This window comes from Macrobrachium rosenbergii, chromosome 57 (genome assembly GCF_040412425.1).
Source record: "Macrobrachium rosenbergii isolate ZJJX-2024 chromosome 57, ASM4041242v1, whole genome shotgun sequence".
Lineage (NCBI taxonomy): Eukaryota > Metazoa > Arthropoda > Malacostraca > Decapoda > Palaemonidae > Macrobrachium > Macrobrachium rosenbergii.
This window is the reverse complement of record NC_089797.1, coordinates 362,525-384,858: the sequence shown is the minus strand read 5'-3', so window position 1 is coordinate 384,858 and position 22,334 is coordinate 362,525. Positions and strand designations below refer to the sequence as shown.

The 22,334-nt window shown below is 36.9% G+C and overlaps 1 protein-coding gene across 1 annotated transcript; it reads right to left on the bottom strand.

The window, feature by feature from the left end:
• Nucleotides 1-185: 185 nt before the first annotated feature.
• Nucleotides 186-19,686, bottom strand: LOC136837016 (uncharacterized). Its single transcript, XM_067101560.1, has 13 exons — nt 19,550-19,686; nt 16,756-16,891; nt 16,258-16,375; nt 15,467-15,684; nt 14,419-14,584; nt 13,479-13,707; nt 12,573-12,805; nt 10,221-11,585; nt 7,412-7,534; nt 6,126-6,250; nt 5,227-5,496; nt 4,516-4,660; nt 186-4,160 (listed from the first exon to the last, which is right to left on the bottom strand). The coding sequence occupies exons 2-13, from the start codon at nt 16,881-16,883 to the stop codon at nt 3,372-3,374; spliced, it is 3,909 nt and encodes a 1,302-aa protein (XP_066957661.1). The 5' UTR covers nt 16,884-16,891; nt 19,550-19,686; the 3' UTR covers nt 186-3,371.
• Between the last annotated feature and the right edge of the window lie 2,648 nt (nt 19,687-22,334).

Below are 22,334 nucleotides of genomic sequence, written 5' to 3'. Positions count from 1 at the left end.
TTCCTGTCCTCTGCTACTCAGAAAATTTCTCTACACCATCAGGAATCTTGTAACCACTCTGGCAACATACAGCTACCAGCACAAGATGAATCATTTCATCAACGAAGTCCACCTTCAAATACATCACAATAGTATTACTCTGAAATTGTTAACTTCTACCTCAAGGAGTGACATAAACCCTATGATGAACTTAACAATTTATTATATACAAAAATTGCTGGTGGGGAGGTGTAAAAGATAAGGGTCAGACTACCAACTTAAGCTGTGAATAGCTCCATCACTGGCATTTTCAGGAACAGATTACACACAGTGCTTGACACACTCATATGATTTATCCATGACTATCTATTTTTACTTTTTTTAAAGGGTGTCTCCAGTGGACTATTGCGTCTCTGAAGAATCTATATCTATTCACCACTGTGCAATCTATTAGTGAATAACACTGGAAGCACTCATAATTACTTGGTGATATTTAATTTTACAAAAAAAGAAATGAAACTTCCTTGAGGAAAAATCTGTCGCAAAATTACACAGCTATTGCAAGATAAAGTTGTGATAAATTTAGTACTCTTTACAGTAAAAATAATAACAATAAAATAATCATAATATAATAATAATAATAACAATCTTTTACAAGTGAAATACTGAAATTAATGAAAACCTGGATTTCATCACTGAGTTACCGTGAATGTTACGCTCACAACGTTAATGTCATGGGTCTTTGGGTTAAATTTTTTAATTGGTTAATTCATAAAAGTTCCCAAAAACTCCATAACACATAATATTTGGCAGTAAAACAGTGACGAAAAACAAAAATAAAGGTTTAAATGTTTTAAATAGTTTTGCATTTTAATATGTTTGCATACAGTTTTTCAACTTACATTTATAACGTACACATAATGATGATTACATCATTGTAAGGTAAACTATGCATTTATTTAATGTGATTACAATATTATGCATAATACTTTTGATTTATATGCTTTTACTTTAAGCACTTCATAAATGAGGGTATAAGTATTGCAAGTGTTCACTGCAAATTCGCTGTCCTTTTCGAAGGATAAATTGCATAAGCCATATGCACATTTGCTTAACAGAATTACTTAATCTTTCACGATCTGAAGAATTAAACTGAATTAACAATTCTCAGTTAGTATAACACACCACAGAATGCTTCAGTAATTTACCCCATTACAGGCTTTGTCAATAACATCTGTTTTCTTGCAAATGAGACAAAATTCCCAATTCAATGGGAAGTACAGTAACAAAAACATACAATCTATGTAATTTCGAAAAACAATAGTCATTTTTGGATACAAACCTTTTACTTACAGCGCCCATTATATTCGTCACGAAATGGTCCCAGACAAAAATTCTTTGAACAGAAAATCTCTAACGTGTGTTTATACTGTGGATGAACGAGCCAGACCCCCGGGCCCCAGCTGTCAGTCCAGTTCCTACCTGACGTCATTTGCACCTCTGATAGCAAGAACAGGGGGGAGGAAGTTTTGCATACGAAAACGCTTTATATATATATATATATAAAAAAAATTCATTTGTCAAAAATGAATGTGTTCTACAACCCTGCACTGACAGTACCCTAATCTTAATTCAGAGGGGGATGAATCAAGCTGTCAAATCACCAGAATGAAGTGAAATATTAACAACTTTGTAATGGGACTGAGAGACAGAAACCTCGTAACAGTAAAACGAAAGGCTTAATAAATATACATAGTTAACTGACCACCTTTCTCAATGGATGTGCATAGAACTGGTTACACCATTCCTCAGAATTGGATCAACTCCAGTCTTTAAGAAAGGAGTGATTTGGATTCCTAAAAGTGGAATAGCTTGGATCCATAATAGTAGATTGTCCTGGATCCTCATCACCAGACTGTCTTGAGTTTTTGAAAGTGGATCAGATTGGATCTTTAGAAGCAAGGTTTATATTCTCACTAGTTTGGATGGTTGAATCCTTACATCCATGGCCTGAGTTCTTCAAGATAAAATGACTCATGTCCAACAGAGTGGCTCAAATAAGAGGCACTAGAACGAATCAGGTCCAAGTGAATTAGTTCCGATTGGTTTGGGTCCTGAAAAACAAAGCAGCTTGGATTTTTAGACACTCACCCTAAATACTAGCACAAATAGTCCTAGCAGCTCAGCTCAGGTCAGATCACAGCTATTTTTGAGAGCAATCACTAGAAGGCTGCTGTCCTGCCTGACCCATCTCTTCTTAGATCAGCAATCACTGTAAGCAGAGTTACTGTCAATTCTAGAGGTGGCAATGTCTGGAAGAAAGTGATCCTTAAGAATGCCACATTGCAGTAACGAGAGCTCAGCATCGTTCTCTCCTTGTAAACCCATATGCATTACTCTGTGATTAGTGAGTTTGTACATATGTTAGAGAAACTTCCTCGGCCTGCCTATAACACAACCTGCTATGCAGAATGTTCGGAGCCTGCATTAAAGTGTACACAGCCTACAACAGTGCTTTAAATTTGGCTACTGTATTTGCATTACTGTTGTACAATGAGAGAGAGAGAGAGAGAGAGAGAGAGAAAAAAACAGCTTACAACAGTGTTTTAAATATGACGTTTATAAAATGAGAGAGAGAGAGAGAGAGAGAGAGAGAGAGAGAGAGAGAGAGAGAGAGAGAGAGAGAGAGAGAGAGAGAGAGAGAGAGAGAGAGAGAGAGACTGCATATAAAAATTTTCGCGATACCCTTCACCAAAATATGGTGACTTAAACATAAGAAAAAACCACACACAAAAAAAAAAGGGCCTCTTTTCCAAGCCAAGTAGTGAATAAGAGTGATCTCTGAAAACAATAAAAGTGTCATGTTTTGTAAAACAAGGATCACTCCATTCATTAAATATATGCTGAAAATTCACTGTACTTGTAGAAGCTGAAAGGGATCACATTTTTCTTGCAAATGAAGACCGAATTAAGTTATTAGATCCCTGCGAACATATCTATAATTACATAAATGGAAGCCATTTTGATATTGCAATAATTGAACTTATATAAGAAACATTAAGTTTATGAAGATACATTCAAAAACTTCATGTTTATGAAGGTATCTACAGTCGTCTTCGGATTCTGCGCATCCGAAAGCAAATATGTGATTTACAGAAATTGCATGCATTATACACACTGTCTAGTACCCGCTCACTTATCTAGAAAAATTTTTGGTCAACTCGTTTCATCAACAGCATGACTAGTTCTTTCCACGGTTGCTTACATTCTTCATGAAATTTCACAACACAACTTAAGCTTACACAACATGAGAACGGTCAAGGAGTTAGGAACCATAATAAAGTCAACAAACCTTTGGTAAACTTACACTGTAAAAAACTTGAAAGCTTATTTCACCTGAGTTTAGAGTAAACACTTTCGTTCACTGCATATAAAGATAATGACTGGTTACAATTACATACTAATCTGTTTATGTCTAAGGGGTAGTGAAGAACAACGCGGATATTATGATCGATGTCGGCAGAGTGTCTTGACTGGAAAAGTTCTTTGAACCACTGCGCTCGTTTCCAGGTTTTCATGGGTCTCACTAACGTTGTACAAATGGCCTGCATAACTATATTTTCGTCAATTCGTCCGAGACCACTTTCGTAAAGCATAACTATATCACTGCCTTCACTGATGGCTGAAATCATCTTCAGAATGGCGAAGGTGTCTAAGTTTTCGACCATGTACATTTGCGATAAGGAAACTAACTGTAAATACGACTCGAAATCGGCATTTTCCATGAAATCACACTGACAGCCGTACAGGTAGTGAATGAGCATCTCAAGGGCAGCCTTCTTAATCTCTGGAAGCTTCACGCAAGCACTGGACCCTTCGGCAAAGCTTCCCATCAGCATCCCATTCAAGACATCGTTCTTTTCAGAGAGAAACTCGCGATTGGCACTCAAGGTTTCCCCGCCTTCTAGGGTGAACGTTACGTCCTTAACTTCATCCGCGATGAACTTGCACCTTTCTGACTGTTCTGATTTTGACAACTCTGAAGTTGCTTTGGCGAAGGCTTCCTCTTGAGCCTTCGACTGCTCCCTCTGCACGTGAACGTGCTTCGCTATCTCTTCCACAGAATGGGTTCTTCTCTCAGAACATGCAGGACACTTCACTGGCTGGATCTGTTTACCTAGCTGATAGTGGCAAGATAGAAAGAAAAATCATTAAAAACCATTAAATACTGCATGTACATTCAATTCATTCTTCCCTGAACTGAATGGGATATCTTTGAATTATATTTCTTAAGTTCTCAGCTTTGCAAGAGCATATCCATTTTGAATCTTATCAAAAGCTTATACCTAGTCAAAGCATTCTGAATAAAATAGTGAAAATTGATTTTCTCTTCAGCTTAGTCTGTCACTCACAATTAATGACTTCAAAATCAGTCAAACATCCAAAAATCCTGCTTTAAATTAGATGACCAGAATAATTATTTCTAATTAGTCATCATTCTCAGCTATATAGGCCTAGAACTTGGGCCAACATTACCTGAAGGGTTACAGCCAGACGAGAGATGGCAGCCGTTGCATACATGTAGCTCGCTTCATTTGGCGGTCTGTCAGAGTGCAGCACTTGCATCAGTAAGTCCATGGCAGGATATGATACCATGAAGTCATAGAGAAGTTTTGGGCATCTGAAAAACACATATATTAATTACAAAATGACATCTGAATACAGAAGGATATAAAACAAAACTGTTAAACCCAACCTCATCCGTTTACAGTTGCCTAATCTGGCAGTCAACAGCACTCTAGACATACATAATAAAAAAGATGGACCTTTACAGGGGAGATTAGGCCTCTGAACAGAGACTCTTGAGGTGATGAAGGTACTTAATCCCTGATCTGGCCTGATGGGACCAGTAGGGTGCCAGATTAGTGATTCTGTCAGATCACACAGTGGTTAGATGATAATATAGTTCATCCCTGTATGGCATCTGTGGTCAAGTTAAACTATCCTCTACAACCAGCTTATTTCTCGATGCCCTATACAACAATTGCTGGGATGGAATAACATTCGATTTCTTTCTGTTCATGCATATTTTCACATCCCTCAACTGTACGTGACAAAATCTTAATCTACATAAAAGAGAACTGATTAAATTCTACAACTGCCTTCAAATATATTACAATTACTGATGCACAACAAATAAGACCAGAAATACGAACAAAAGTACTGCAGAAAATGGACGAGCCTTACCTAGTAACATGAGGCAATGCCATCACACAGCCCTCTCGTACACTGTGGTTGTTTGATGGGTTCAGCCGGTTGCTAACTTCGCTGCGGCCAAAATTGTGAATGTGATTGAAGAAGTTCTCCATTTCATTCAAGAAGCCCACCGACCCGTCGCACAAAATGCGGCACTGGCTACACTCACTGGGGTTTTCTGGATTCACTGCTTCCCCCAATTCCACTGCCACATAAGGTATGAAGAGGCTGTCCAGCAGATGTGGAATTGACAGCGAGTTCCTGTTTAGCAAGAGAAGTAAAAAGTATAAAATGTTAAACATCTGTCTTCAAAAATGTCAGTGTTTTACCTATCATCGAAACTGGATAAGAAATCACTGTTTCTCTATGAGTTAAATTCCAGTTTTCCAAGTTAAAGCTCAACATCACACTGTGGAGGAGAGACAGTACAGTAGTACTAGTACTAAACAGTACATTTAAGGCACGAAAGAAAATCCCTAAACAAGAACAACTGATATCTGCAGTACATTACTTAAACAGAAAAGAGAGCTGTTTACAATTTAGTTCTTGGCCTGTTAAATTGAAAAATACTGAGGCCTTGTATCGACAATCTAATAACTCAAGTACTAAATCTGGAGAAAGCCTTTACCCAGCACTGGAATATCAACAACATAACTTACAAACTCTTATTTAGACATTCTGATTAGCTTTTAAATTCTTGTTATTCTCATGATAGTTCGTGGGAACAAATGAGAACAATGCTGGAAGTTGACAGAAAATGAGCTTGTGTAACACTGTCTTTTAGCGTTTGATCAAAAGAAAATATCTACATTATTTTTCCATGAAGACCTCTATTTCACATTATAGGTTAATTACATTGACTGTCAAAATAAAGTAGACCTACAACTTACTTGGCAATAGTTCTAAGCATCTGCGTTGCAGATTTGTGTATAACCTGAGCCGCTGAGAGGTAAGTCATTATCCGGGGCACAAATTCTCTGCAGACTGTATTTATAGCTTCCTTGATAAGAGCAATCTGTGGATAGAAATTTCACTTTAATCCATCATCTACAATAATGAATACTGTACTGTAAATCGAGAAATTTATTGTTTCCTACAGAATAACATGTTTAAGAATGATTTTTCACAGCCTTAAAGAATAAAATTGATTATTATTCTATATTCTTTATAAATGATAACAATACAAACAGTAAATGAACATGACTTGTTATAAGGTGCTGTTCCTTAGTAGGAGAGAAAAGACATCCTCAAAGTCCAACATACAGCAAGGACTAACATTTCAGCATTCAAGGGGCTAGCTGGTCAAAGAACTTGGGAAACTGGGAAAAGTGGACAATTTTTACATTTTATTCCACAGATATCATTTGATCATCTGAATGTGGATTATTTCATTCATTATTTTGCAGATACTGGGGATTTGCAGTCCGCATCCACACTGACTGGACCACATGACGATCAGTACAATGTGTTGAGCGTTATAAAAAGTTATGACAGGTTTAACTGAAAAGAGCCAAGAAAACTTAATGGCACCCATTCCTCCTTTCCTCAGGCTGCAAAGGCAAGCATGAAAGCCTCAGTTGGCATGAAACTTGTTTAAAATGAAACTGCAACGTATCACCCCATGGTTAGTTGCTCCAACTTCAGATGGCATATATCAGAATAAAGTTCATAAACATTTCAACTGCTACTACTTCATAATTTGCCAACAAATTTTAATTAAAATCCATAAAAATTTCACCAAGAACTGTTTCATTGATGAAATGCCTCTTTTTCCCATATTTAAAAAGTTTAATTTTTCACTTCCTCAATGCCCCAAAGTCCATGGGTACCAGGATAACACAATCTTCATTTTATTCAACACAAAAAATTTCTCAAGACTTCTGATATCTCTTGAAGTAACTGTTTACTTACACCTTCATGGACAATAAACATCAGTACAAACAGGGGGGCTATGACACATGGTAATTGGTGTAAGACTGGCCTAGACTGCTTGGAATCAATTTATAATTTATCAACAGGACATTTTGTCACTACCTTACAAGAAATTACTTATATTAAATCTTCCTTTTATACACACCAAAACTGAGATATATACACATAGACTGATTAAGAAAGAGTGAGAGAGAAAGAGAGAGTGAGTTTGTGCACCTGTGTGTACATGAACATGAAAACTCACCTGCCCAATAATTCGAACCAGCAACTCCAACAACTGAAGCCATTTATATTCGTCTGAGGTCAAATCAGAATAAGCAGATTCAGAGCAAATGCTGGCACTTCTAGTGAGCTGAACTTTGGGACTCTGTAACAATAAGTCAAGAAACCAACTGGCTAATTAGTTACAATGGAAATGTAAACAAAATCTAATATATGCAAAGCTTCCTTGGATATCAAATAACTGAGAAAGGGGGGTTTACCCTTCATCTTTTTGCTGTAGAAAATGCATGCACTTTCCAAGATTCGTCTTTGCCTCACTCGGCTTCTAAAGGTGTTAAAAACAGGGTTGTGGCAAAGGTGACATTTTTCTAACGTATAACTACAGTAATCTATAAAAACTGAGTGGTATAGAACCAAATTTCAAAGTGCCACCAAATAATTTTTATTTCATATTGAAAATCAAAGCACACAAGACAAAACAGGGGTAGACTATTAGTTGGAAAACACTGTGCAGTCTGGGACTTGGATGTAACAAAATCACATCAAGTACCAGGTCAGTATTATAAAACATAATTCTCAGTGAATGATTGTGATCTGCAGTAATGTACATTTATATAGAACACAGAAAGAGAGAGAGACGAAAGACAGTAGCAGGTACTGGTGTCTATTAAGGATCAGTGTTGAGCTTTTGCTATTTATCATAACTGCAGAAGCAACATAGGCGTGCAGAAAATAGGCCTCTGCAAATTATTACAGGTAGATGACCTAGTGTTAACAGCAGAATCTGAGAAATAGGCGCTGAAAATCTTTTAAATTATAGAGGAGCAGATTGGAGGGAGGACTTAAAATCAATGTAAGCAAAACAAAAACTTGTGGTGACTGGGAAGGAAGCCAAGGGGTAAAGAGAATCCTGCATTATAAACAGGCAGGTCTTGGAAGAAGTAGAGCATTTTATTTACCCTGAGGACACACTGGACAGTGGAATGGGAGTTGACAGAGGAGGAAATAGCTACAGCATGGATGAAATGGATGCTAGAAAATATAAGTATCCTATAAGCAGAGAGAGTGCAGACATACAATTGGTACATAGTATAATGATGGAAATCCTTCTTTTGAATTAAGGACAATACCCTTCATAATTGGTGAACTGGAAAAAAGAATTGGTTTTCATCTCATCAATAAGTTGAATTAACCACTCAAAACTGAGATTGTCTATGATCGAGTGTGCGTACGTAAGTGTGTAAGTTCAACCAAGTGTGTAGTTGCATAGGCTCAACCCGCACTGTTCAAGACGTGTTTGGCGACTTGAGAGGGGAAAGGAATGTAACTCCCCTTATTTTCATTTGAAATGCCATATTTCTCCCTTGTAAAAGGGAACCAGTATAGGGCACCTGTACAAGAACCTGTATCAATACCTATTTAAGAACCAGTTCCAACAGTTATGGAAGGAACATTAGGAATAAGTTGTTGACACCATGTAACCTACTAAGAAGCATTAAACAACCTGCAGGAATCAGCGTTTCTCTCAACCCTAACTACAAAATGAGGATTCATCCGTCTACGACGTCAAGTACCAGTTCAAGCTAAGAGTAATCCAGGGTTTATTAACCTAGGCTGGTGTGTCACACTTGTTTTAGCCTATGCCCAGGAGTTGTTATGTATAGGCTAGTCTGAGTTAATTGTCCTAAAATGAATGGTAGCCTCCGAAAGTAAGCCAGGACAATTGACATATCAAGCCACTAGTAGTAATAACATTATAACTCAACAAATACAAATATTACAATAGGACCTGTGCTACTTTGCATACCACAGAAACTTGGGCCGACAAGGGAGCAGATTTTGAAAAGGAATGACCAAAGAATGATAAGATATAAAACCATGAAGACCTGGGGAAAGTCAAGGAAAACTTGGGAAAAGTGGTACTCGTAGACCCAGACCTAACAAGGGTTCAGGCAAAGAGATTACATGATAAACGTGAGTAGAGACAACTCATTTTACATCTCACCTCATAAAAATAAAAGCTGAAACAAAAATGTTTATATTCATGATGCTGATATGAATTACCACACATCTGCTGTGTGGCTTACCTCTTAGGATTTTAGGAAATGGTACCAATGTTGACAAATTCTGATCAAAATGTTGTTCACAATAAAATCATTTGTGCAAAAAATTATGCTTAAAGGATCTTTTCATAAACATTGTCTCAGAAATGTCCGTTTACCTATTATGCAGTTTTCAAAATCTATCTGCAATGTTGGGGGGCCCTAAAGGCACTATAAAATTCAAATGTAAGTTGCCACAAAAGGTTTTTGACTAAAACATCAGAAAAATACATTTTGATGAAATAATACATACAGTACAAAACAAGAAACTAAATACCAATACTCAGTAGGATAAAATGGGATGAAAAACCTTGGACGTCAGGTACACAGCATAACTAAATATCTGTAATCAAACTATGAAGAAAGTGAATAATTCGACATATAACACAGGCCTCTCAATACCAGGGTATATCTTACTCTTAAACTACAACCTCAATCTTAATAACGAGTAATTTGACACTTGTTAACTTCCTCTGACCAGATATAAAGGCACTGGTAAAAGGTAAAGGAATAAGTTAGCACAGTAATCTGTAAGAACACATGATCATTTGCTGCTGTAGACACAGACAGCGGGCTGAAATACGGAAAATGCTTGAAGGAAAGATTTGGGAATACATAAGGGAAAGATGGAAAAGAACTTGCTGCAAAGGAAAAAAAATAATCAAGGTGACAAAGAAGCATTGGCAAAACATGCAGACATGGTTTAATGAAATAACACCTTAACTTTACCTGACTTGGCAAATCTTGGCTTGTATTACTATCGGGGTCCATGCTCAATTTGCGACGTGGACGTTTCCGAACTCTGAACTTTATTTCGTTCATCCTGATAAAGGGGGTCTTCAATGGTCCTGATTGAGTTTCACTTGATGCTTCATCTGTATCTGGTTTTGATATGTCAGCTTTTGAATCTGATTTGACCATATCATCTGAGCAATGGCTTGAAAACATGGTGGGGTCTTCAACAAGCGCTGCCTCTTTACCTTCATCATCAATATCGGTGGAATACGAACAAATCTCAACACCAGTCTTCATCTTCTTCTCTAGAGAATCGACTTCAACATTACTACAACAAGGACTAGATGTCTCTCTAGATCGTTTCTGTGAGGTAGGACTTATGACTAGCATTTTTTTGATATGTGATTCTATTGCTCCCTCTCCTCTCCCAGCAGAGTCTTCATCAGCAGACACATTTTCGTCTTCAGTGTTCATGTCTTCTGTAGTCGTTGCGTCGCCTTCGTCCACGTCATCTATCTCATCTTCGGTTTCCTCCGAATCCTTTGCCTTTGGTATCACAGGAGAAAATCTACCATCTTCGCAAGACTCATCAATGTCATCCTCCTCGTATTCCCAGTCTGACGGCGCTTTAATTGGAGATGCAGAACGAGGAGGTGAAAGCCAGGGAGGAAAGTAGCTGGGGGAAGAACAAGGAGAAGAATGACGTGACGAAGGTGGTGATTCCCACGGACACTGGCCAGCACTGATCGTAACAAAATGATTCGTGGGCGGTGAGGAAGGAGGGGAATCATATTTACTCTGTGCTGGAGACCAGGTGGGGGAGTTTTGGTCTGACTCTGTACTAGACTGGTGGCTGTGAGGCGAGCAAGAGACACTACCTGAATTCTGGGGGCATGGTAATGTTGCTCCAGGACTCAAGGGTTTGCCATAGATTCCCACCTCAATACTTGAAGCCAGCTTCCCCCCTTGAGTCAGCGCACCGCAAGAGCAGTCGTCAAGAGAGGTAACACCCGTAGCCTTCGACTGTGATGAGTCTTTGTCCAGCAAACATCCATCAGAACTTGACTTTTCTTCACCTTCCAAAGTCTTTTTGTCATTGCCCTTTGGTTTCTCATCTTCAATGTCCATGGCTTTGTCTTCATTGTCAGATACCACAACACTTTTTTCTTCATCACATACCTTATCATCTTCCCCTATGGATGAGCCCGTAGCATCGCCCTGCGATGAATCTGCAGGAGCTGTATGAACACAGAACCCTTCCTGTGATTGCCTCCTCACATTTCTATACTCGGTCATGACTTCGTCAAACTGCTTGGCCAGCAGGGGCATTATATTAGCTGCAAGAAAGTGTTTCAGAATCTGAAAAGATAATGAATGTGATATACATTAATTTATATCTCTAAAGTATCCATAGCCTATGAATAGTCAAAATATAAAAATTCATTTGAACATTTTTGATATGACATATCCTCACACTGGATGTCTTAATCTAAGAATGTACAACAAACAGAGAGCACAAGGCCATATTTTAATACCAAAATTCAATCTTAGTCTGGCAAAACTACAATGACTCACAGTGGAAATCATCAAGATTTATATCTCACTCAGAATCAAAAGAAATGCATAACTGCTTTCTGCACCATGTAAATCTTGCAGATCAGAATATTGTAGACAAAATGAAACCTATGTGCATTCTCAAAATATGACAAGAGATGAGCATTCAACCATAAAACATGAATAAATGAATAAAATGTTTAAAAAGATAGAAACTCAGATATTTCTATTAGAACAAACAAGCAAAATAAACTTATATAAAAAATTTGATGCAGGCTTTCAATAATACTTGAGGAATATGTTCATGGAAATCAAAAATTGCTCTCTCCCCAGTGGGTGAATAGTACTATGATTTTCAGACAAGTATTTTTTATTTTATGAAAACCCATTGATTTTATTTATGCCTGCATTTATGTCCCTAAAGTTCCCAGGTTCAACAGTTTTTGTCAAGTAGAGGGTAATCTCACTATACAAGGGCTCCTTAATCCTTAGGTATGACTTGGTCAAAGCCTCAATTTTTTGCTCAAACTGCAAGATTCAGCAAGATCTGAAAAGCTGGGAGAACACTCTCTATAACAAGAACAGGAACAAACAGTGAAACAGAACTGAGAACAGCACTGCAGACTCACTAACAGTCAGATGCTGGTGCTGTTATCCATGAGACTACTGAAACTGGGGAACATTCAGGACATGAAGAATTAATTAACAAACAAAACCGTAAAAATGAACAAAGAAGGAAACAATTCAAGTTAAATGAGCAAACTTCACAAAAGTAAAGTGTGAAGCACTTACTTTCTCCTTGTGACCAAACACATACTCGATTCCAGTAAGTGCTCTGAGTAAAGCAGATCGAAGAGACGCATCAGTGAACTGTTTGGTAAGGAGAGAAACGAACAACGAAACGCCCCCAGAGTCTAGCACCTGTATCCAAGTTCGTCCCACAAAAAGCGGGGGATAATTGAAATTGCTTGAGGGACCAAATCCCTCGCAAAACTCGCACAGGGCATGGATCAGTTTCTCCTCACCTGAAAGACAGCCTCATATAAATACACATACAAAAATACCACCTCTAAAGTACCTGCTAAATTTGATATCTGTTTCGTTAGTAAATCCAAAGATTCCAGGAAATATGTAATTTTAGCTAATCATTTGAGTCCTACAAAGCTTCCAATAAGAAAGTAGTCAATTAAACATAAGACTGACTTCAAATATTTTCACTCATACGTGGTATAAATTCTTAATTGCTAAATGAAAATCTGGAATTTTTATTGCAACTTTTCACATTACCCAGCATAGATAATATTTACATGGATCAAAAAGGATTTTTAGCAGTTACTGTAAATTTTATGCCAGCTACCATAAGGTGTTTGCTATTCCTAATGAACTGATAATTTTCTAAACTGGCCTACTTTCTCAATATCTGGAACATACATAAAAGAGGTATACTGTATACATTTCAGTAAGAGTCTTTTAAACTCTAGTGAAATAGAGATGAATTAATTCCTACTCCTCATATCAGGACATTTGAGTTCTAAAATCAAGAAGCACTTTCTAATCTTAGCAAGCTTTGGAAAATGAGTCCCTTGCACAGTACAGGAGTATAGAATGAGCGAAAACAAAAACAAATAATGAGGGAATTTAAAAAAACACACTTATGAAAGCAGACACATTGACTAAAAAGACATATATATTTCTTACTTATATCGTGCACTTTTCGACTCATCAACTCTGCAACTATAATTGATGGCGCCTGAGCCATCGCAAGGTTATCCATAAGTTTTGACGTCAGCGTGAAATTACTGTTTTTCTTGAGCTCTGAACATGCGCGCACGATGTTTAATATCGTCCGAAGGACTTGCTCTTGCAGAGCAACATCCCCAGTGTCTATCGTTTTCAATATGGTCATATTGTCAGTACCTTCCATGATCTGCAACAAAAATATAAATATTTAATTTAAGGTTTTTTAAAATACTTACCTCTCCATTATATAGCTTTGACTACCGATGGTGCGGAAATAAAAGCTACATAATGGAGATGTAAGGTTCATTTCAAAAATGTAAAATCTAAATTCAATAACTTGAATTACACTGACATCACGATTTATAAGAGATAATTCAGGCCAAAAGTAATAGTCAAATCAAGTAGTGATAAAGGACAATATGCACTATGAATTAGTTGCATGTTTCCTAACCCACTGGCTTTCTTCAGTTCTGTTGAGTAAAGCCAACTTGTGCTTGTTTGTCTGGGACTTAAATGTTATTAGTAAGCCAAATATAGATCGTAGTTAACAATACTGGTAAAATAGCGTGAGTCACTAAAATGATGTAGAAATCCACAGTGGTGTAGATGTAAATTTATATTTTAGAAATATATACACAAAAGAGAGCTGTCGAGAACCTGTTCAATTCTCCTTCTCAATCTACTGAGAAGGAGAATTGAGCTGGTTTTGCTGAGGAGAATTGGGCAGGTTCTCGAAAGCTTTCTTTTGTATATACAGCAGTTATAAAATTTAAATTTACATCTACACCACTGCAGATTTCTTCACTAATACTAATAAAGTAATTACTGAGCAGAATATAACTCACAATTAACAATAACGTACATGGAACACTACTTCATCAAGTCCAACTAAACTCACCTGTTTCAAACATGTTGGATGGGAAATGCGAGAAAAGTGAGTCAAGGCTTTGAAAACCTCCTGCATCAGAAGGTTGTTGGAGGATCCAGTTGTTGTATTGCATATGTGAAAGATGCCTCTTTCATTCACAATCTTTCTGCAGTGCTCACCGCTGTAAGCTATTAATCTGTAAAGAAGGAACTGGATTTAATGATTACAGACACCATCATACTTATGAACATTCAACTTAGAGACATTCCGAGACAAAAACAAACACGATTGCAAATAAAAATTGAACACCGAGTGCTCTCGTTTGCCAAGCGTAAGTTCAAATTTTGTTTTGCGGACCTATTCTGTACATACAGTATTGTATGTACAGTGTATTGTGTTTTAGGATGAAAAACTTACTGCATTGTACTGATTTTATATCATGCGGCCGTCCAGAACTCATTTGTAGGCAGGGTGGTGTCTGTACTATCTACCCACCCCTCCAAATACAATCCTTTGGTATCTTTACTACATTTCTCCTATGTCATATTCACTTTTACACCTTAAGCAACCCTTCCTTCCTTAGTTTTATACTTGGTGCATATGCAACCCCTAGTTTGTGCTTTTGCTTGGATTATTATTCATGATTTTAATCACATTGCTCTATGAAGAAAAGACTAATGGCATCTACTGTCATCTTCAACACTAGTTACTGACAACTGTAATCTCTAGTTTGAGTTTTTGCCTGGGGTGGTACTTGTTATTCTTGGTTTTCACCACATACAGTATGAAGAAAGGACTAATGTCATGTATTTCCATCTTTAACAATAGTTGGTACAGATAACTATAAACTAGCTCCGAGTACACTTAAGTAATCTGGGAAACAGTTTTGCTAGGGGGGTGATCAGAATGAGCTTATCATCACTAAACTTCCCAGCCACCAGTTGCTAAATGTCTATTGCCTACAACCTAACTTTGACCATACAGGAAGCATGGTAGTTTTCCATGACCTTTTTCGTGAAAAAAGCATGCTTTATATACCAATAAATACAGTATTTTAACCAACAAACACAATACAAACCTTAGCGCTCTTATGGAGGCACACTTGGTTTCATCATCTTTACAGGTCTGCAGTAGGGTAATGATGAGTTCAGTGCATCCAAGCTTGACAAAACCATCGCAACTGACTTTATGCTGCGACTGGTTAGCTATAGTCCGAACAATCCTGTACTGCAAGGATTCGGACTTTGTGCCTTTCAGTACGTTGTAAAGGTGAAGCACACCATTGTTATCGTTTATCTGAAAACCAAAGGAATAGATTAATAACTTAGTATAAAACACAAAAGAATATTCCTACAAAAGATTTCCTCGTTCATCCTTATATTTCTAAGAAATGTAACCAGCTGTCGTAGATTTCAATAAATTCTAAAGTAAACCAATAGAACATGTGAAATAATCTAAATATTTGACTTCAAGTTCAAGGGTAAGGTGATTGGTCACTTAAAAATTAGAATATTTTGCTTGCAAAACACTTGATATATGAAACTGAAACAAAACTTTACACATAATTGCACACTCTACTTATACTTATGTCATAACACCTGGTAGGTTTAGAAGTTAAAAGGATTGAGTTTCTCCTCTTAAACAAAATGGTGATTGCACCAGGTAACACTTTCCATCACACGGGGAAAGCCATTGCATATTACTTCTCATAAAAACAGACATGACAGACGATAAGCAGTAACTAAAGATCTCTTCTTAATTAAATTTGATGCCTTTGACAAATACTTCTATAATGACATTAACCATTTGCTCCATAAGAATGCCAACCAAGGTGGGTTTCAGAGACCTGTGAAATAATTCACATCTTACCTCAACTCTAATAGATGAGTCAGTACATACAATGCTGAGAATACTTAAGGTTCCATTAAGTATTTCTTCATTTGGACGCTGAATCAACTTTAAACACTGCTTGGCAATGCCAAAATTACTGCAAAGAAAAAACAGGGTGAACCATAAAACTCTTCTAGTTTCTTTAAGATTATAAATAATGCTTGAGATTTACAGCATAAACGTTGCACTCATTGACATACAACATGGGACTAAGATATACAAAAACTAATATCAGTATAAAGTACATTGACTCAGACATTCCTTTCTCCAAGACTGAGATAATTTGACAAGAGGCATTAAGTGTGTTCTGCAGCTTGATACACCACCAGGGGCACTGAGAAACCTGGATGTGTGTCTAAATTGAAAGAAACTACCTTCTGAATTATACGGAATGTGACTAAAAGTTCATAAAGTAGAGCTGAATTTGTGTGACCAGCATGTACTGAAAACAGTAATAAAAAATGGGATATTACTCACCTAAAAATGCCAATGTTTTCATTGTTTGTCAAAAGTCTCTTCTTAATTTCTCTCAGGCCTTTGATTACTCTGTCACTAGAAGATGATCTTAGGAGATCAAATAATATTTTAGCCTTCTGTCGATCCATAACAATTACTGCAGGAAAAGAGAAAATGAATGTACAGCATGGAAACTCACTCATTAGTGAATACAGTATTACCATGCACATACAGTAGAACCTCACACAATACTAAAGTATTACACTAAAATACCTGCAATCAAGTTTCAACTGAATAAATTATAAACACTGATTTTTCTATAAAGTTCTCTCCAAAGCTATGGTGGGTGTAAAGAAATGAGTACCTCAGCTGACTACACTGTGCGACTAGTGGCCAAGATTGCAAAGAAGAGGAAGGGGAATCATAATCAGGTGCATGTTCTCCTTTCTGAGGCATTAATAACTGGGCCAACAGCTAAAAAGAGCACCAACTGCAGACAAATCAAATTATTTATGTCAGGTCCCAAAGGTATTCAGGGGCTTCCATTCCAGAAAATGATGATAGGCAGAAAAATTAATATTTCTTTCATAGGCCAGAGATGAACAAGACTAATGTTCATGAACCTTGACCTGTAAGCAGAGTGCTAGTTTCAGAAGTATTAATACAGGCTCTTAAGATGGTCTGATGTAGTCAGAATGAAACTGTGTTTTAAGACACCTACATCTCAGATGAGGAAAATGTTGTTCGCAATGCTTAGGGTGAAATGGGGGTTACAAATGGGGATGCCCTCTTGCCAGTTAGGAGCAGGTGTGCAAGGTTAGGCTGGAACGAGTATCTGTATTTCACTTAATTTGTATTTTCATCTATTTATTTATTAATTTATTAGTTTTCCTTTTCTAATAATCGATCTCTTCTTTCTGTATTTCCTAATACAGTGTATCTTTTAACTTCTTTGAACTGAACACCGTATTCTCTGGAAGCTTGGATTTAAAGTCAATGGCCCCTGTGGGCTTGTTCTATATGAATAGGCATTAATCTCCTGAATAATAATGATAATAATTTTAAAATTAATGATAATAGTAATAACAATGACCTAGGATATGCTTGGATAGGGGATCCTGGGCTCCCCTAGTCAGGTAAGGACCCAATGACCTAGGTTAGCTTAGGTTGGGACACATTCCTGTATCTTTCCCTACAATTTTTATGGTGCTCTACGTCAGGTTAGGTAGGGGCATCTAGCAGGTCAAGTAGACCTGGTGCACTAGGCTAGGTTAGTTCACTATGATCCATGCATTTTAAGCTACATTTTGTGGTCTTCTAGATTATTTAAAGGGGGTGGGGAGGGCTTTTAGTATGTGACCACCCATGGCCAGGTAAGGACCAGGCATCAAAGGTTAGGTTAGGTTAGGATGCATCCCTGCTGGCTAGCTGTCCTTGCTAGCCTACATTTTCATGCTCACAAAGTTTTTGCCAATTGTTACTGTTGATATGAATGAAATAGGGATTGTTTTGAGAGATTATTTTGACATATGGGTTCCATACCTCCCTGAATGGCATACTTCGCTCGTATTGGTGTTCCCAGGTCTAAAAACCCTGGTTTCAAACTAGGACCTATAAAAAAATGCTTGATACAGGCTATTTTGGAGAGAAAACCATAAAAAAACTATTTTGCATTTATAATAATGATATTTCTAAGTAATAGAGACACCGCGGGTATTTAGCGAGAAATGGCAGTTTCTTATAGGATTTTGGTTGCTTATTTACAATTCAACGTTATATTTTGGCGGTTGGCTGTAATTAACCTGTAATTGTCCCCTGAAGTCCATCCAACAAGGGGTTTCCTAACGCGAACTTCACAAGACAGAGCACGGCTACGTCTGTTTCGAACGGTTCATATCCCGTCCGGCAAGTGCAGTACCTTGGAAACTGGTTTTTTCAACACTTTTAGGGCTTCTGACACTGGCGGTGCATTTGTTTGTTGTCGGCCAAATGGAATGTCCCTTCACCGTGTTTAGTACTGGCCCCGGGGGTGGGGGAGTTACCCATACATTAACAAGTTATTGCACTTGCCAGACGGGATATGAACCGTTCGAAACAGACGTACCGGTGCTCTGTCTCGTGAAGATCGCGTATGGAAACCCCGGATTCCCATCAGGGTCCCCATTACCGTAGGGTAGAGTTCAAAGGCAAACTGTAAGTTAATTACAGCCGACCGCCAAAAATTAACGTTAAATTGTTAATAAGCATCCAAAATACTATGAGAACCTGCCATTTCTCGCTAAATACCCGCCGTGTACCTATAACTTAGTTCTACCATAATAACAATAAGAAATCCATACAACATAAAATACCTGTCATAAAAATGTACGGTTCATGTAGCCTATGGCTACTTGGCTACCAATGAGAATATTACACTATAATTAAATGGTTAAATTGCAATAGTTTCTTTATTTTTTATAAGGAATTATTGGAAAATAAGCTTTTATCTTACAATAATGGTTAGAAATCCACATAGCACAAGATACCCGTCGTGTCGTAAATACGTACCTATGGTTTATTTATGGACACTTGGCTACCTGAAGAATGAAAGCATTACAGCGGCACCATATGGTTAATGTTTAAATATTTAACTTATTTTAATAATGACTTATTGAAAAATAACCTTTCATCGTACGTCGACTAACCACTGACATTCGGGAGTGGGCTAATCTACCATAAGCTATACGGGGGTACGCTTACGCTAAGCTTAACAACGACCATCAGTTAGTACGCTAATTGACCCCAAATATTGTAACGGATATCATTTAAATCTTACCAACGGACACCACGTTCCTTCACGCGTCGAAAAACTACTTCATAATGAAATAAATAACTTTGAGGCGACTTTTCTCCCACTATACAGTTGGCAGTCGGCTGAGCAGCTGTGACCAGAGTCCTTATTCAGCGGCGTTTGGTGACCAGTGACACTTATCTCCCGGTCTTTGGGGACGTAAACAAACATTTTGGTAATTATTATTTATTGTTATTATATCATTATGATTATTTAAAGGGAGCACACACACCCCTTTCAAGCATTTTCAATTAAAGAGGCTGGCAGCAACAGTGGGGTTGATTTTATGTAAAGTCTCTTCCGTTCTTCTGACTTTTCTCTTGTCTTCAGATTTCAGCACTGAAGAAAAGGGAATAGTCAGAATTGTAAGGTCTTTATGTAATACCAGTTCCGTTAATGCTGCCAGTCTTGTTAACAGAACATATTATTATTATTATTATTATTATTATTATTATTATTATTATTATTATTATTATTATTATTATTATTATTATTCAGAGTGCCAAGGTGTTATCAAAAGGCGTTTGGCGACTAGTCAGCCTTATCTCCCGGCTGTTCGGGACGTAAACAGACCTGTTATTATTATTATTATTATTATTATTATTATTATTATTATTATTATTATTATTATTATTATAATGATAAGAAATTCACAGTCTCGTGAAAAACAGTTATAATATTAAACCATATTACTGTGTAATGCTGTATATTTTGCATAGCTATATAGTTTACTATTAAGTGTGGATTATTATTATTATCAATATTATTATTATTATTATTCACAGGGACCATTAACTTTTGAAATTCAAGCTCACAAAGAATATTATGGTGTTCGTTTGAAAGAAGTAAAAGAAGGTAACAAACAGTACAGAAAGAAGAGATCAGGATTGGAAGGAAAGTTAAAAGTTTGCAAAATATTTTTGCCATGGTGCTTGACAGAGTATCTTATTATGTCAATATTTGTCACACACTGAATATGAACTTTATAGTTAATGTGCATAATGTTTAATCTGCTCTAGCAATCACAGAGCAGTGGGAAATCAGGAAGGCTAAAGAAATGTTATGATTCTGTCAGTGTGTGTGTAAATATATATATATATATATATATATATATATATATATATATATATATATATATATATATATATATATATATATATATATATATATATACATATATATATATATACATATATATATATATATATATATATATATATATATATATATATATATATTATACATGTGTGTGTAGGTAGGCTTCTCACAACTTTCTTTTACCCAATATTTACCTCTTCTCAATAACATCAAGGTGAACTCCATTATTTACGTTATATTTATGTTCTCTGTCCATGAACCTTCTCCTGAGGTCAACGGTAAGCACAGTTTCAGCCGTATGGCAGGGAAATAATAATATTAGTCTTGTAACCAACCCGACTTGGTTTGACTTAAATTTTATGCGATCTGCCTCCTAGTTGATTTTTAGTTTGGATTTTTTACAAAAAGATGGTTAAAAAGACACAGGGTCCCATTGATAATACATTTCATAAACAAACAGTAACAATCATTACTCAATACAAATAATACCCAAAACCCAATACACATAAAACTAGCGGCAGAAGATCGGGAAAGCTTCACTCTAAATATAAACATCGTCATTACCCCATAACTCAGAATCCTTGGTCGGAGGACAAAAAAAAAAAAAAAAAAAAAAAAAAAACGAGTAGGACCCACGCAGGAGTCAGGCGAGAACTGACTTCGTTGGAAAACGAGAATAAGAATTAAAACAAATAAGAATCCGACCAATTCCTTTGAGCAGTAACCAAACAACTGAACGACCTGTTAAAAGGGTTGTTAGATATTTGCATGAAGACATAAACACATGACCCTATGGCTACGCTCACAAAATAAAAACATTTAATGAATGTTTGTTACAGTCTCACCACTCTTGAATTGTGGGAAAGTCACCAAATGATAGGGATCTCGGGGGGGAAAAATAAAACTCTAATCATTGGTGTTCTAAATGTGCATAGATATGATACAGAAGAAAAAAAAATAGGTATCTTAACCAGTGAGACAAAAGTACAGTAAAAGACGGTATGTGCAGTGATGGGAAGGACAAAGAGCGAATGTTTATGAATGAGCCGAAGAGCACAAGAGCCGAATTTGCCTCTGGAGTGTTTTGAGAATATGCAACACAAATGGGTCAGTGTTGCTCTTTCCAGGTTTTGTCAGAAATTTGATTCTTATTCTTTCTAAAGTCGACAGAGTAAATCCTGTCTGACAGTGTTTCATGTGCCCTAGTTCAGCCTGGAATTACTCTCACCCTAATCTAATATCTACCTACCTTGAATTATTGTGAACTACCTACTTTTTAGTCAACAGACACACTCTCTTGAGGTGCAGTACTAATAACGGCAGGTTTGAGCTTTTAGTCGAGAGATGAATAAGTCCTGCTTATATTCTTGACTGAACCACAAAGTATTATCCTTTGCAATAAAACCTCTTTACTCTGTAATGGTATTATGTAGATTTAGTTAATGATCAGCCATATTGTTCAGCAGTCTTAAGAAATTAACAGAGAGTTAGGACTTTAAAAATGGAATGGCACATTGACTAGTATTCTGTTCCTCAAAGTTTGTCCTCTCTCTCTCTCTCTCTCTCTCTCTCTCTCTCTCTCTCTCTCTCTCTCTCTCTCTCTCTCTCTCTCTTCCAGCTTGTACACAGAAAATGCTTCTTGACTTATGAAGGGGAAATAAAATACAATTCC